Source organism: Mytilus galloprovincialis, chromosome 3, assembly GCF_965363235.1.
Source record: "Mytilus galloprovincialis chromosome 3, xbMytGall1.hap1.1, whole genome shotgun sequence".
NCBI lineage: Eukaryota > Metazoa > Mollusca > Bivalvia > Mytilida > Mytilidae > Mytilus > Mytilus galloprovincialis.
The window spans coordinates 51,528,407-51,545,456 of NC_134840.1; the positions used below are offsets into that span (position 1 = coordinate 51,528,407).

General features: G+C 32.1%; 1 protein-coding gene across 1 annotated transcript; it reads right to left on the reverse strand.

Moving 5' to 3' along the window:
• Positions 1-2,578: 2,578 nt before the first annotated feature.
• LOC143068265 (uncharacterized) lies at positions 2,579-14,534 on the reverse strand. The gene is made up of 3 exons (XM_076242187.1): positions 14,128-14,534; positions 11,487-11,786; positions 2,579-4,938 (listed from the first exon to the last, which is right to left on the reverse strand). The coding sequence occupies exons 1-3, from the start codon at positions 14,477-14,479 to the stop codon at positions 2,768-2,770; spliced, it is 2,823 nt and encodes a 940-aa protein (XP_076098302.1). The 5' UTR covers positions 14,480-14,534; the 3' UTR covers positions 2,579-2,767.
• Positions 14,535-17,050: the final 2,516 nt, after the last annotated feature.

Here is a 17,050-nt window from a genome sequence, read left to right on the forward strand (position 1 = left end):
ATATGGACGGACGTCTAACGGATAAGAACGGACGTCTAATGGACATGAACGGATTGAAAAAAGTTATCCGTTAGGCATCCGTTCGAGCTATCCGGTAAGGTTTGACCGAGGCTTAAGGCATCCGTTCGAGCTATCCATTGAGGTGTGACCGAGGCTATACATACAAACATTTTTTAATGATTTGGGAGGTGTATGTTGGTTTTATAATAAAAAAATTCACTTAAAGAAAAAGTCTCATTTTTTAAGTCAATAGTGTAACCAAAAGACAAATAGGTAGGTAACAGTTATCTTTCTCAAGACTTCAGCATTTGCAATAGATTCTCCCTTAGCAATGTAACCTGTAAGTATGTTATGCAAAAGAAAACAAACATTTATGTTGAAAATTTAGAGAAAAAAAACATAAATGTAAGTAAAAGCTATATCATAAATGAAAATAGTGTCCATGGTGTACCCTTATAAAAATCATTTTTTTGAAAACATTTCCTGAACTTTGAATTCTGAAATATATTGATTATAGAAACATGCATTAGTAACAACATATATATAATAGGGGAATGGGGCACTTATTTCGTAACTGAATCTTAAAATACACCTTAAATCATTGGTGTTACTGTCAATGGTAAGACCATTTTGATAAAATAACACCATTGACCAGTTTAGTAATTCCACTGAATATATCATGACAATCAGCATTGTTTTGTGTTTCTGTCATGTTTAACAAGCGAAACATCATATTATTTATGAAAAGCAATACTAATATGTTTAAATAGAATGCACAGCTATATGAATAATGTCAAAAAGTCGTAATTTAAACCTTAACAAAAAATTGGAACAATGGTTTGATGTTTAACATGTTTAACAATAATATTTAGTACCTAAAAATATGTTTTAAATTGATAACACCATTGACACGATTCTATCAAAAGATGACCTAAAATTGTTAAAATTGAAGGAACTCTTCATTTTCCGCATGGCATATTCCTGAATATCGTTGCTACCATACTATAGAATAGAGGTTCACATTTAAATGTTTTAAACAATGACATCATTTTTCAAAATACTACCTCGTCGAAATTTTCCATTTTTTTATAATGACCCATGTATAAGTTTTATAACATTTAAATTTGGTTAAGGCAGACTGAAGTTACAGAAAGGAAACAAACATTTAGCATTTTTTCCATATGTAAAGGGAATGATATAAGTGACGCCAACCAAATTCAAACTTGATCTGTGGTGTGTGGTTACAAGCATTGTGTATTAGTTTTAATATTTGGTGAAGACAAATTGTAATAAAAAAAACAGAATTCCAATGTTTGCACTTATTTAATATTTCTAAAGGGCATAACTCACTTCAAAAAAGGCAATGATCCACCATTATAGAACCTCTCCAAGATATTTCTGATTATAATTTATAAGTTTTAGAGAGAAAAAAAATCTAGAAAGAATTGTACCCATAAGAGCGTTAACGAGTCAATTTTCAATAAATTTTATATTTCCAAAGATCATAACTGTTTTTAAAAAAGTCAATCGTCTGCAATTTTAGAACCATAACGTCCAAAATCAATCCCAACCTTTCTTTTGTTGTTATAAACGTTGTGTTCAAATTTTACTGATTTCTATTTACTTATACTAAAGTTATTATTCGGAAACCATGCGACTTTGGACCACGACGCTGACGACGACGCTGACGACGACGACATGATAGCTTTATACGACGCAAACAAAAATTTTGCGGTCATATAAAAATGTGAAGTGTCCACTATTTTAGACTTTGTTCGAGATATTTCTGATATAAACCCATAGTATGAGTTTTAAAAACTTGCAATAATTGTAGTCATGAGGGCGCTTACTATAGCATTTTCTATAAATTTAATATATCCATGGGAAATAACTCTTTTTATAAACGTCAATTTGCAACTCTTATAGAACTTGTACGAGATATTGCTGATATTAACCTATAGTCATGGGTCGAAATTGGCACTGCTCCGAAGCCAGTAGAATTTGCGACTGACTAGTAGATTATGTCAGCTGGTCGTCAGGCCAACCAGTAGATATTTGTCAATAAAACTCACTGATTGCATCGCAATATCGGTTTGTTTTCAAACAAATTTACCTGCAAAATAAATTACACAGTACTGGGGGGTACTTAGTATTACAATTGATCAAGACTTAGTAAATTAATACCTCGGATAAGCGTCCTTCACAACAACACAAAATGAGGAAAATTTTGGAAGAACTATGGGCTATAGTTTAAGTTTTATAAAAATCTGTCAATAATTGTTCCCATGAGATATCTAACAAGACCGAACAGATGGAACCTGATATTTCCATGTCCCCCCAACGTTACATAGGGGAAAATTAAAGTATGGAAACTATTTTGGGATGTACTTACAGACATACAGACAAAAAAAAGCAAAATTTTAAATTCCCCCTCCTCTACGTCGAGACATAAAAATTGAATAATTTTTTTTTCTATCAACATGAACATCTACATAGTGTGCTTTTGGATTCGAGCGTCAATGATGAGTCTTTTGTAGAAGAAACACGCGTCTGGCGTATATACAAAATTTAGTCCTGGTATCTGTTATGAGTTTATTCAGAGAAGTTGCAATGAAAAGAACAGGATTGAAAGGTAGACTGACAGACAGAGGGTCAAAATTATTATACATTTGTTTCATGGGGTATAACAAGAATAATTAGGTAACAAATTCCTCTTATATACAGCTTAAGAAAATGTATTTTACAATGCCATAGTTATTATACTTTATTATGAAAGTAGCTTGAGGATTGACTTATAGTCCTCTTTTTCCCCAAAAACAACAATATTAATCATAAAATCGTCAAAGCATAAAACATTATTTTTATTATGCTTTTCTTTCTCACTAGGTTCCTCCTTCTTCATGCTGGATTTTATCTTAAAAAAACTTTTATTTTTTTTAACTTCATCTTTTACTCCCTTTTTAACATCATTAACATCTTCATATTCATGTTTTTTAGGTGAATCACTGTCATCATTTACTTGGTTGACCATTGGTTGGTCTATGTTTTTGTGTTTTGAGTTTTCATAATAACATTCAACCTTCCCACTTTCGGCAAGTCTATTAAGCCTGTCTCGTAATTTCTTTGAAACGTTAGTCAAATTCAGAACTTCCAAAATATTTCTCTTTCCCAAGAATACTGCTATATCAAGTGGAGTATACTTTTTTACGTTTTCTGTATCTAATACATATTTTGGTCTTTCTTCTTCATTCACATTCAAGATATAAGTTGCCTCCATCTCACAGAAAAGCATAAGATAATGGAAGAAAGTGTTTCCATGCATGTCTAAAGGTTTACTCCATAGATTCACAAATGATTTTGAGTGTATCCTATTCCGAAACTCTTCTAACAGAATGTTAAAAGTCTGTCTTCTGTTGGTTGCATATCTACCTATTGCAGCTGAAATCAAGGCACTGAGTATAAGGAAGTCTGCTGAACCAGGTCCATATATCCATGGGTCTCTTCCTTTATATGTTAATTCATCAAGTAATATAATGATTTTAGAAAATTGAACTGAACCTTCTAAGTTGATGCTACTTTCAGATAAACTTCCAGTGTCATGTGACAGAATATCATCAGTGTGTACTTCTAAGCTTCTAAACAGAAGGCATTCAATATGCTTAAACATCTTGTTCACCAGATAATCACCTGTTAAACGCCAGTATGAGTAAATATATTCTGCAACATGTTGCAGTAAGGAATGATTCTCCAATGCATGCCCTACCAACTTCTCACAAAGAATGTGATGGTAATTTTCATCTATTTTAATAACCAGTTCATTTTCAAAACCAGTATAATGTTCACTCCGAACAAGCTCAGTTATATCATGTAATGAACCATTTTGCAGTAGGAAATGAACCATAGAATCAGACGACAGGAACATTGCTTTCAACAGACATGGATGAATAAACTCATAAACACCCTCTTGGAATTTCAGGTACTTGTTGTTCATTCTGTGTACTGCTTCTTCTATTGCTTTCTTTTTATCTTCATTTGAACCAGGTTTTTCAGGTTTGTTTTTGAAACTAAAAAATGTTTGATACAGTACATCAAGTTGGCTGCAGAGATTGGGATCATTTAGATCTAGTTGATGATTCTTGTTATTCATGATGTAAACTAGAATACAGTAATCATTAATTTTGTCTCTGCAATTAGATGGTTTTCTAGCAGCTTCATAAAGTTTTTTCAGTTCTTCAACAAGATGTGTTGGAGGATTTGTGAAATATTTTTCTCCTAAATGCAAGAACTTTCTTTTAGAGCAAAACAATGAAGCACACAAGGGAAACCCTTTCCATGGCTCTTTGTTCCTAATTACTTTTATGGCTTCATCAGCAATTTTAACTTGTACAGACAAATCAGTAATAATATCTGGATTACCCAAATTACTCACATTTGCCGCTGATATTCCAATGTTATTCTCTTTTATGTATCTTCTTAACATTTCTTCTTTTTCTTCAGGTGTTAAACAACTGTTCATGTCTATAAATGGTTCACCCTTCAATGGAATTATTTCTGATACACTACTCACAATCTCTAAATCTAAATATCTGCATGACAATATCACTTTGATATTTCTTTCAATCATTACTGGTAAAAGGTGTTTCATGAAGGTATTGAGGGAATCTTGAGTAGACTGATTATCATCAATGATTAATAATGCATTGGCAATATCTGTATATATTGTGTAATTTTCTGACAAATCAACTGTCAAAACCATATAATCTTTATCATCATAAATCGATGCTAATTCCAGACATATTTTACTCTTCCCTGTTCCTTCTCTGCCAGTGATGACGACAATGTTATTTTCTTTCATTTGTTTATCTATAGATTCAAAAATGGCTGGACGTATAAATGTTTTGTTTTCTCTGTGTTCACATAGGGCCTTATAAATCTTGACTGAAAAAAAAACATGACAAAAATATGTGTTATAGTTATATTTGAACATACATTATATATTTTGACCTACTGCTCTGCATCAAACTTTATAGTAATTTCATGAATACAATGTCACATAAATGAGAATGTGCTTATTCATTACATTTTTTCTAATATTCTTTTCAAACATCATTGCTAGCTGTTTGATTACATGCACACAGGTCTGATATATTAATCATAGGTGTAGATAACACCTACAAGGCTTTTCAATTCGTATGTTTTTTTAATTTAAAAAGTAAAATCACAAAAATACTGAACTCAGAGGAAAATCAATTCGGAAAGTCTATAATCACATGGCAAAATCAAATAACAAAACGCATCAAAAACGAATGGACAAGAACTGTCATATTCCTGACTTGTAACAGGCATTTTCAAATGTAGAAAATGGTGGATTGAACCTGGTTTTATAGCTAGCTAAACATCTCACTGGTATGACAGTCGCATCAAATTCCGTTTATTTATATGTTTTAGAGTTAAGTGCAAAGGAAAAAAAAGCGTCCAATTTCACTTAACTAGTAAACAATTTTATTTAGGCGCCAGCTGAGGACCACCTCAAGGTGCGTGATTTTATCATTATGCTGAAGACCAATTGGTGGCCTTTTGGCTGTTGTCTGCTCTTTGGTTGGGTTGTTGTCCCTTTGACATATTCCCCATTTTCATTCTCAATTTTATGGACCCCATTTTTCTACAATGCATGGTCGCTTAAGCAATTGTTTATGATATATTGATAGTATCATATAATAACTATAGACGGTAAAATGACAGTAAACGGTATTTTTGGTTATTTGTATAAAAGCATGTTAAGTGCCAATTTTAAGCAATCAATTGTCTTAATTTCTGAATAGTTATATTATTTATGAGTGGATGTTTCTTCCTGGCTAACAATCCACCATCAGAAGCATTGAGTAGTTTATAACATTGATGATAACAACTTTTATGTCACCTATAACAATATATTATATATCCCCTCCTTTGGAGCCTGGTGCAAAAAAATTTGGACAGTCTCAATTTATCACAAAAATAGAATTACATTGAAGCTCTAATTTTAATATAATCAAAGATTCAGAATCATCAACAGTAAAAGTAAAAACTTAAAAATAGAACCGAACCCTGATCTCTTCATGAGAAAACAAAATTATAAAAATGGAAAAGATTGATGGACTTTTATTTATTTAACTGAAGCAACATTGATGTTATTTTTTATAATTATTTAACAAGAATGGGTCCATAGTCCACGGATGCCCTATCCGCACTATAATTTTCTATTTTCAGTGGACCGTGAAAATGGGTTAAAATCTCTAATTTGGCATTAAAATTAGAAAGATCATATCATATATAAGTTTCAAGTTGATTGAACTTCAACTTCATCAAAAATTATCTCGACCAAAAACTTTAACATGAAGAGGGACAAACGGACGAACGAACCATTAAAGAAAATCATACAGTTTTTAAACACCATTTATTTAATGAAAATATTAAATATTTCTTCCAAAAACTGCATGTAATTATATAAATGCTTCCAGTGTTAGCCTAACGATGGCAATTTGTCATAATTTAAATCATTTTTGAACCAAAATATCAAAAGAGCTTTTCCCTGATGTGATACTCATTTTTGACTTCATGTGAAACACAAAATGCACATCTGATTGTCGCCAGGCCGACAGCAAGTAAACATTTGCAATGTTAATTCTGATAAAAAAAAATAATTGAAATTTGGTGTCCCCAAAGGATCTTTACTAGGTCCTCTATTATTTGTCTTATTTATGAATGACATTCCCCTTTGCATTAAAAATTGTAAAACTGTTGTCTTATTTATAGATGACCTTCCCCTTTGCATTAAAAATTGTAAAACAGTTGTTTTATTTATAAATTACCTTCCCCTTTGCATTAAAGAGTACCAGGATTATAATTTAGTACGCCAGACGCGCGTTTCGTCTACATAAGACTCATCAGTGACGCTCATATCAAAATATTTATAAAGCCAAACAAGTACAAAGTTGAAGAGCATTGAGGATCCAAAATTCCTAAAAGTTGTGCCAAATACGGCTAAGGTAATCTATGCATGGGATAAGAAAATCCTTATTTTTTCGAAAAATTTAACGTTTTGTAAACAGGAAATTTATAAAAATGACCACATATTGATATTCATGTCGACACCGAAATGTTGACTACTGGGCTGGTGATACCCTCGGGGACGAAACGTCCACCAGCAGTGGCATCGACCCAGTGGTGTAAATAGTTATCAAAGGTACCAGGATTATAATTTAGTACGCCAGACGCGCGTTTCGTCTACATAAGACTCGTCAGTGACGCTCATATCAAAATATTTATAAAGCCAAACAAGTACAAAGTTGAAGAGCATTGAGGATCCAAAATTGCACATTCCAAACTAAAAGACAAATTGAAAGAGTTGGTATTACTTTGCTTCATAAAAAAGAATGGCCAACGTAGATACAAGTATCTTGTCTTAGGGAGGGATAAATCCTACTTTGTAAAGAATCACTCTGATTCAAACAAAAAATTCTCTGAAACTGATATTATCAAGATGCTTGATTTCTTGATTGACAACATATTTGTTACGTTCGGAGGACGTGTTTTTCAACAGACTATCGGCATTCCAATGGGAACAAACTGTGCCCATCTACTTGCCGACTTGTTTCTTTATTATTATGAGGCTGACTTCATGCAGGAACTTCTTAGGAAGAAAGATAAGAAGTTAGCAATATCCTTTCACTCTACTTTCCGCTATATAGATGATGTTCTTTCACTAAACAATTCAAAATTTGGTGACTATGTGGAACGCATCTATCCCATCGAACTAGAGATAAAGGATACTACAGATACAGTTGAGTCGGCTTCATAACTTGACTTACATCTAGAAATTGACAATGAGGGTCGGTTAAAAACAAAACTTTACGACGACAAAAGAGATGATTTCAGCTTTCCAATTGTAAACTTTCCATTTCTTAGTAGCAACATTCCAGCAGCACCTGCATACGGGGTATATATCTCCCAATTGATACGATATTCCCGTGCGTGCATTTCCTATCATGATTTTCTTGATAGAGGGTTGCTGCTCACAAGGATACTATTAAACCAAGAGTTCCAAATGGTGAAGTTGAAATCATCCCTTCGTAAATTTTACGGACGCCATCACGAGTTGGTTGACCGTTATGGAATAACCGTTTCACAAATGATATCGGATATGTTCCTTACGTCGTAACTACAATCCCCTTCCCTTTCATGAATGTGACCTACCGAATTAGACTATTTACCGGATTTGTAATCACATAAGCAACACGACGGGTGCCACATGTGGAGCAGGATCTGCGTACCCTTCCGGAGCACCTGAGATCACCCCTAGTTTTTGGTGGGGTTCGTGTTGTTTATTCTTTAGTTTTCTATGTTGTGTCATGTTTACTATTGTTTTTCTGTTTGTCTTTTTCATTTTTAGCCATGGCGTTGTCAGTTTGTTTTAGATTTATGAGTTTGACTATCCCTTTGGTATCTTTCGTCTTTTTTTTGTGCCAAATACGGCTAAGGTAATCTATGCCTGTCTATCAAAAATTGTAAAACAGACTTGTATGCTGATGAAACTACTCTTCAGAAATCCCGGATAAACATATAAAAGTTACATGATGATGTACAAGAAGATTTATATGCAGAGTTGAAGAAAGGTGCAAAATAAATAATATGTTCATCAATTCCAAAAAAAAACAACAAAATGTTTGGTTACTGGAAAAACTCAGAAGTTATCAACTCAACCTTTTGAACCAAAATTAGTAATAAATTCAGAAACACTACAAATTTCATCATGTGAAAAATTATTAGGTGTATAAATTGACATCACAGTTAGCTGGTCAAATCAAATTGATCAAATTTGTGCTAGCATTTCATCATGAATATACATTCTTTCTAAATTAAACAATTTTTTAGATATCAATGCATGGAAGGCACATTATAATGGGTATATTTAGCCACTCATCGATTACTGCTGTATTGTTTGGGGGAGAATGTAAAATTGAAGGGATAGTAAGAGTAATAAAACTTTAAATAAACAGCTGCGCCATGAGCGCATGATACGCAAGACGTCTTGTTTGGAAGTTTTATGCAATAATCATAAATAGTTTCTGAGAAGGTTTAAAGCAATAACCATATATTGTTTTGGAGACAAGGCGGGACATGTGAAACCCCTCACCCTGTTTTTTTATTTTTATAAACTAAATATCATTAAAAAAAATTTTGAATCAAAACCAAAAAGTATACAGATCTTTAGATTAATATAACAAAGAAGTGTGTAAAGTTTTAAGCAATAATCATTAATCATTTTTGAGATATGGCGTGACATGTAAAAAAATCCTCCCCTGTTATACAATATACTCAAGAACTCAAAAATAAAATTTTGAATCATCACCAAAAAGTATACAGATCTTTAGAATAATATAACAAAGAAGTGTATACAGTTTTAAGCAAAAATCATAAATTATTTTTGAGATACGGCGCGACATGTAAAAAACCCTCCCCTGTTTTACAAAATACTCAATAACTCAAAAAAAAAATTGAATCATCACCAAAAAGTATACAGATCTTTAGATTAATATAACAAAGACTTGTGTAAAGTTTTAAGCAATAATCATAAATTGTTTTTGAGATACGGCACAACATGTAAAAAATCCCTCCCCCTTTTTTTACAAAATACTCAATAACTCAAAAATGAAATTTTGAATCATCACCAAAAAGAATACAGATCTTTAGATTAATATAACAAAGACATGTGTAAAGTTTTAAGCAATAATCATAACTGGTTTTTGAGATATGGCGCGACATGTAAAAAAACCCTCCCCCTTTTTTACAAAATACTCAATTACTCAAAAATGAAATTTTGAATCATCACCAAAAAGTACAAAGATATTAAAATTAATATAACTAAGAAGTGTTTAAAGTTTTAAGCCATAGTCAAGAATCGTTTTTGAGATACGGTGCGACATGTGAAAAAACACATCCCTGTTTTAGTTACAAAGTGCCGTAACTCAAAAAGTTTTAATTTTATTTTCACCAAAAAGTATACAGATCATTTGATCATCATAAGAAACAACTATATTAAGTTTCATGAAATTTGGATAAGTCATTCTCAAGTTACGGTGCGACATGTTTAGGCCGGACAGACAGACGGAGGGACACCGGGCATTTGTATATATAGAATAACCATACATTGTGTCGAAATATCAATGTTATTTGTACAAGGCTTAGAAACAGATAGAAAGCGAGGCTGTGCCGAGCATTTCTACTTGTTTCGAGCCGAGTACAAATCACAGATTGATATTTCGAGACAATGTATGGTTATTCTTTATATACTGCAACTCTTATGGAACTACCATTTGATTTTTATGGGGGGGGGGAAGGGGGGGGGGGGGGGCTAGGATGAAAAATTTTGTCCTGCATTTTTTTTAAGTCGTAATCTCTGTCCTGCCTTTTTATCTTTCACTCTATTCGGTCCTGCCTTTTTTTTTATTAGTTTGTCCTGACTTTTTTTCATAAATTGTCATCCTGCCTTTTTTTTTTGCAAAGTGTCTCATCCTGCCTTTTTTTTTTACTCAAAACTCCTGTACTGCCTTTTTTTCAAATTTCATCCTAGCAGATCCTTTATCCCCATCAGCCCCCTTATTTAAAAAACTTGGATGTTCTCTGGTTCAAAAAGTTATTGTCTATAGATAAGATAATGTTTTTACTCAGGTAATTTAATCAATGAGTGATAAGATTTATTTTAGAAGAAATTTTAAAGGTCCCACTGAATAAACTACACATAGAAACAATATCTATTGTATTTATTCAATAGGACAGGTGAACTTACATAAGTTTCAAAACCGAGTCCAGATAAAGATGCCACTGTGGAAAACTTTCTTTGGGTTTGCAATATATTTAAAGACCAACAGTGAACTACAAAACACTACATAGATAACTAAGGACTGAACAAAATGAACCTTATTAAAATCTGGACCTCAAGCACTCTGGAAAGGTTAGCGTATTATATTGCACATGAGGTACATGCGTTTTGCTCATGTTAATATCAATTATGTAATAGGTACAGATAACATTGCAAGGAAGAGTAACTAAAATGACACTAGATACGTTTTAGAGATGCAATCACAAATTGGGTAACTGTTATTATAAGTTGCACTCCTTCACATACATCCAAATGCCTTGAAAAGAACTAGATAAATGCAACTAAGTAAATTGTTCATCTCACCGACTTTTCTATGGAACACAAAATAAAATAATTATCATCAAGAGGAATAAGTTTAACTATCATTACTGATGATATTTGGATATTACTTAATGGTAACTTTCCTAATTTTAAATAAATATCATTAATAAAGTAAACAATGGCTTATTCATTATCATATTGAAATTAAATAACTTGAGTTGGTATCCAATTCTCACTCCTCGTGAACCTTTAAGTTTTGTATATATAAATACTGGTGTTAAACTAAATGACCATATATATATACCTTGAGGTATTATTTTCAGTTTAAATATAAAAGCCTTCTGTGTATCCTCATTATCATATATCAGCAAGCAAAAATATTTTCCAGCATTTTCCACTGTTGTGGCCTTTATTGTCAGAGATGGAACCTCAGGGAAACCTCCACTGTATTGTTCATTACTACGGTCCAACTCAGTCCCTTTGTCACTTTCTTTGAACCATTTGACTACTACAAGTTTCTGTTGGGCATTACTATGCTGTTCCATAGTTATATCATCTCCTTTATAAACATTGTATACAGTTGGTTTTGACTGTGAATCAATGTCTGAAAACAAGAAACAAAATATTAAGTACCCGAAAGAATATTTTAAATATTTCATATCCAGATCAATGAACATACATGTAGCTGTTTAAATTTGTTAATAACCAGTAGATGATTGATTATTAGGTCTTTCCACTTTTCTGTGGAAAGACCTATAATTGTTTTTCTTCTGATTATTAGGTCTTTCCACTTTTCTGTGGAAAGACCTATTGTTTTTCTTCTGATTATTTTTTTTTTCTTCCGCCAAATTTTGTTCTTGCGATAAACATTTGTTTCGCAATATGTCGCTTAGATATTTGGTATATGATATCGAACAGTTTATGCGCTTTTGAAATTTACCCTGCGTAACCGAATACTTTTCTTTGTAGGAGTTATCTCCCCAAACACTGTTTTCCTTGTGTCCACAACTCCTTCGCAACCGTAAAAGATTATGACAAATTTATTTTATAAAATTGCTCGTTATATCCTTCGCATGATTTGTCCAATTTCGACCGAAGCAATATGAACGCTCCATATGAGAGTTATTTCCCTTTTTGTATTTGAAATTTTAAAATGTATTTTAAACTGGAACACCATAAGTGATAGAGACCTAGGATCTTTTGATTTGAGGTCCTTGGTCCAAAAAATGAAAATTAGGTCATGGTCAAAGGTCAAGGTCATATTCTAATTTTTGAATTTGTCTTATTTTCACTCATTTTCATTAACCTTATAAGATATCGACAAATTATTTTGTATAAATTGTTAGTTGCGACATGTTGTAACTAAATAATTTTAGTTGAAATGGGTGCGTAAACAATGAATGGGAGTTTTAGCCCCTATCATATCTTAAATTATGTTTAAAGTGATATAACTTATTAACCATACATATGAGAGACTAGGGTCTTTTGATTGTGACATTGAAATTGAGGTCAAGGTCATATGTTAATTTGACGTTCTAGATTTTGACCTTTGCTTTAAATTCATATCTATACATCATAAAGCCATATGAACTGACATTTTAGACTGATTTTATATATTTTAATATCAAAATAGATATTAACTGGTGGAAAGACCTTCAATTGTTCTCTGAACAATTGGTTTTTAATTTTCCATCTATATTTATTACCACAGCTAGTCACCAAAGGTATATTGTCCAAGTAGTTAATGCTTTTAAATAGTAAATACATTTTGAATATTGTTTAAGCTAATAGATTTGTATATATCTATCAAAAGGGTCATTGTCAATACACATGTTTTATCTTCCAAAGGGCAAAAATTCCAATAAAAAAGTAAGCATTGTCATACTAAGCTTACCACCACTAGTAGTTTAAAGTTTCAGAAAAAAGAAGGTGTTTAAAGGAATAGAAAAGCAATCAGACCATATCCATGTCATTAATGCCAATATGTTGACCAAAAGTCATTCTATTCAACAGTACTAACTAGGGATAAATGTGTGGCTAAAGCATGTAAAAGATTTAAATTCGTTCAATGTATTGAAAAAGTCAAAGAATAGGTAAACAGAAAGTTGATATCTACGATAACAGTTGATGCTCAAAATACAAACAAGAGGCTTTTTTATAGACGGAAAACCTTAATTTCCAGCACAAAATGATACTAGCAAATATGGACACCCAAAGAGGATCATTAAAAACCAAGCATTCTGAGAGTATTGCATGGCAAAACGTAGTCCCCTACTGGTTAAAAATTCATTAGACTGGATTAAAATGCTAACTTGATCTATAACTAGTCATGGTGTAACCTATTTAAAAAATAACAAGTCACTATATGACCAAAAACATAAGTGTGAGCAAACTATTTGAGTGAATTTTCTAAGTTCAAGGACCATAACTCTGCACAAAATCATCAGAACAGAACAAAATTTAAATTTGATCTATAACTTGGCATGATAAAACTATTTTCATTTATCAAATCAAAATCTACAAGCATCACCAGAATCAAGTGCAGAAAACTGATCATTTTAGTGAATTTTCGAAGGCCAATGACAATAACCCTACACGTCATCAACAGACCAGAACAAAATTTGAACTTGATCTGTAACTTGTCATGATAAAAAAGACACTAGATATAAAAACAATGTCGCCATTGGCCACCCACCAAATTAATCTAAATTGTTAAATTGACTTACAATTTTCACATTTTTGAATTTGTCTAATTGTTCTTAAATGTGTCTGCAAATACGACAAAAATTTCTCCTATTGTTAAAATGAGTTAAAAGTTTTTTTGTGTCATGACTTATGATCAGGGTTTAATTAGTTTAAAAAAATTACCCAAAACTGTGGAAAAATGCATGTATCCTAGCCGTAATATAATTTAACATTCAGTTAGTAATTATATTTTAACCTACCATAATTATGTAATGTGATATCTTCTGTATGGAATGCAGGTATATGTTGTAATACTGTCACAAATCTTGTCAACCAACCAAATCTTGACATGAAGATTCTACAGCTAACAAACATTTCGTTCCTAAGACCAATATAATTTCTTACTATACATCTGTACTTTCCTTGATCATCAGCATTAAAATCAGTTAATGTCAAAGATGGTCTTTTCCCATAATCCATTTTATATTTATTCTCAGATGGAATGATTTGTATAATTTCACCGTCTATTACTTTCTGCCAGGAAACTGAACGAACAGGAATGTATGACTCAACATTACATTCTATTGTGACATTGTCTCCATTCAAAATCATGAATTCATTTTCTTTTCCTTTTAAAGACAGTTCGAGCTGTGATTTGAGCAAAATGCTTGTTACATTTGGAACTGTAAAAAAAGGAATACAATAATAGTATGACAATTTTGCAAAATATTTCTTCATACCATATGTCCTTGTACATATGTATATCCAACATGACTTATCAGCAATGCCTTTGAAATAAATTCATTGAGAATAGTTATCAAAAGTACCAGGATTATAATTTTATACGCCAGACGCGCGTTTCGTCTACATAAAACTCATCAGTGACGCTCAGATCAAAATAGTTAAAAAGCCAAACAAATACAAAGTTGAAGAGCATTGAGGACCCAAAATTCCAAAAAGTTTTGCCAAATACGGCTAAGGTAATCTACTCCTGGGGTAAGAAAATCCTTAGTTTTTCGAATAATTCAAAGTTTTGTAAACAGAAAATTTATAAAAATGACCATATAATTGATATTCATGTCAACACCGAAGTGCTGACTACTGGGCTGGTGATACCCTCGGGGACGAAACGTCCACCAGCAGTGGCATCGACCCAGTGGTGTAAATAGTTATCAAAAGTACCAGGATTATAATTTTATACGCCAGACGCGCGTTTCGTCTACATAAAAATCTCATAAAATTGAGAACGGAAATGGGGAATGTGTCAAAGAGATAAAAACTCGACCAACGAGCAGAAAAATACACAAAGCCACCAATATACATTTTGCATCTATAATATTTGAAGTATTTGAAGCTCAGTGAACCCTGAAACTGAGCTTCAAGTCAACTGAACCATGTCATATGGACAAATGTACAAGAGATTCATATTGTGTTGTTGACTATTTATAAATAATGTCGCATATAATTCAAACCCAATACAAAACTTTAAACCAAATCTGAAATAAAGTTAAAAATGAAAGTGAAATCTCCATACGTCACTACTGATCTGCAATTCTATTAGAATACATAAAATACAAATGGCTAAGTCTTTATATAAAAAAAAGAAACTTGAGCAAAAGCTATTTAGGTATTCAGATGAGGGAGTCCCATTTAACTTGTAGGACACTGATGATATGCCTTTATGCAGATTTAAGATTAGTGGTTTACGACAATGCATATTTATCAATATGGTTAAAGGGGACAAAATTAAAAAAAAAAATATTCTGCTCAAATTATGAGGATGAAAGTTTTAAGATGCAACATCTGAAATCCTTCATAAAATCATTCAATGTGAATCATGAAAATGAAAGGTTTTAGACACTTCAAATAATTCTTTAATGGAAGGTGTTATTGCTGATCCTCTTGCAAGGAATGGAGTTTTTTTTTTAATAAATTCAGCACGCATAAAATTACAAATGAATTTAGAATCATATTCAAAACAGTGTGGCTGTGGCTATTGATTAAAGACCTAAATTATCCCATTGACTGGGACAGATTGTGTGAACGTTGTCTGTAACGACCACTGCTCACTATGGACTTTTTAATGACACTTAAACTGTGGGGTCACCAAAGGTTCTCAACATCTAAATAAAGTTATTCGAAAAACTAATCAGGAATAACACGAATATAAATCAAAATATAAAGGTTATTCCTGATTGATTTTTCGAGTTTTTTTTATTGTTAAAGGCGTTAAGAACCTTTGATGACCCAACGGTTTAAATTCTATAATAAGTAAGTAGTGAGCAGTGGTAGTTACAGACAAACATTCACCTAATCTGTCCCAGTCAATGGGATAATTTAGGTCGTCAATCAATGGCCACAGCCACACTGTTTTGAATATGATTCTAACCCTTGAACCATAAAAAGTCAATCCCAACTAATAACACTATAATACATTGTATACACTGCAGATGAACAAAAGGCAAATATATTCCTTATTAAATCTATTGATTTTTTTACTATTTCGAAATGGTGAGTGTAATACAGTTTATGATTTATTTCTGTGATAATAATTCTTCTTAACGCGATACTCATGTACTCTTTCAAAGTTGTTCGTAGTTAACAACACTTGCTTTAAAAGGAAACTAACTATAATATGCCTACTCAATAAAAATGTTGGGACATTTAATATTTTAAATTGAAACATAGAAAACAACCATTTCTTGAAATAGACTATGTTGATAGCGTATTACTCCGCCTCATACACGTAAATAGAGTGTACTTGCCATTTATGCATAAATGGCTCAGGTGAATCTCAAACCCAGAAGCCAGAAGCTAGTAGGAATAGGCTAATGTAATTGCAGCAATGCTACAGGTACAATATGGCGTATGGAAACATACCAAAGCAATTCAATATTTTTTTTGTTATTTAATGTTTATAATTTATCGACACACTTACCACTAAAAAAGAGAAATCCAATGAGAACTGAAAATAACAAATATGAATATATCATATAATGTCAGCCTTAGATTGTGTTTTTGAGTTATCCTAAGTGATCCTTAGAATTCCTTAAATTAAGATACAATCGATATAAATACTTTTTTGGATTCGAGCGTCACTGATGAGTCTTGTGTAGACGAACGCGCGTCTGGCGTAAATACAAAATTTAATCCTGGTATCAATGATGAGTATATCTGAACGTA

Coding starts and splice junctions, on each gene's coding strand:
- LOC143068265 (XM_076242187.1), bottom strand. CDS start 14,479: ATGATTTTGAATGGAGACAATGTCACAATAGAATGTAATGTTGAGTCA. Junction 11,787..14,127: donor TATCACATTACATAATTATG/GTAGGTTAAAAT, acceptor TCTTGTTTTCAG/ACATTGATTCACAGTCAAAA. Junction 4,939..11,486: donor ACTGAAAATAATACCTCAAG/GTATATATATAT, acceptor TTTTTTTTTCAG/TCAAGATTTATAAGGCCCTA.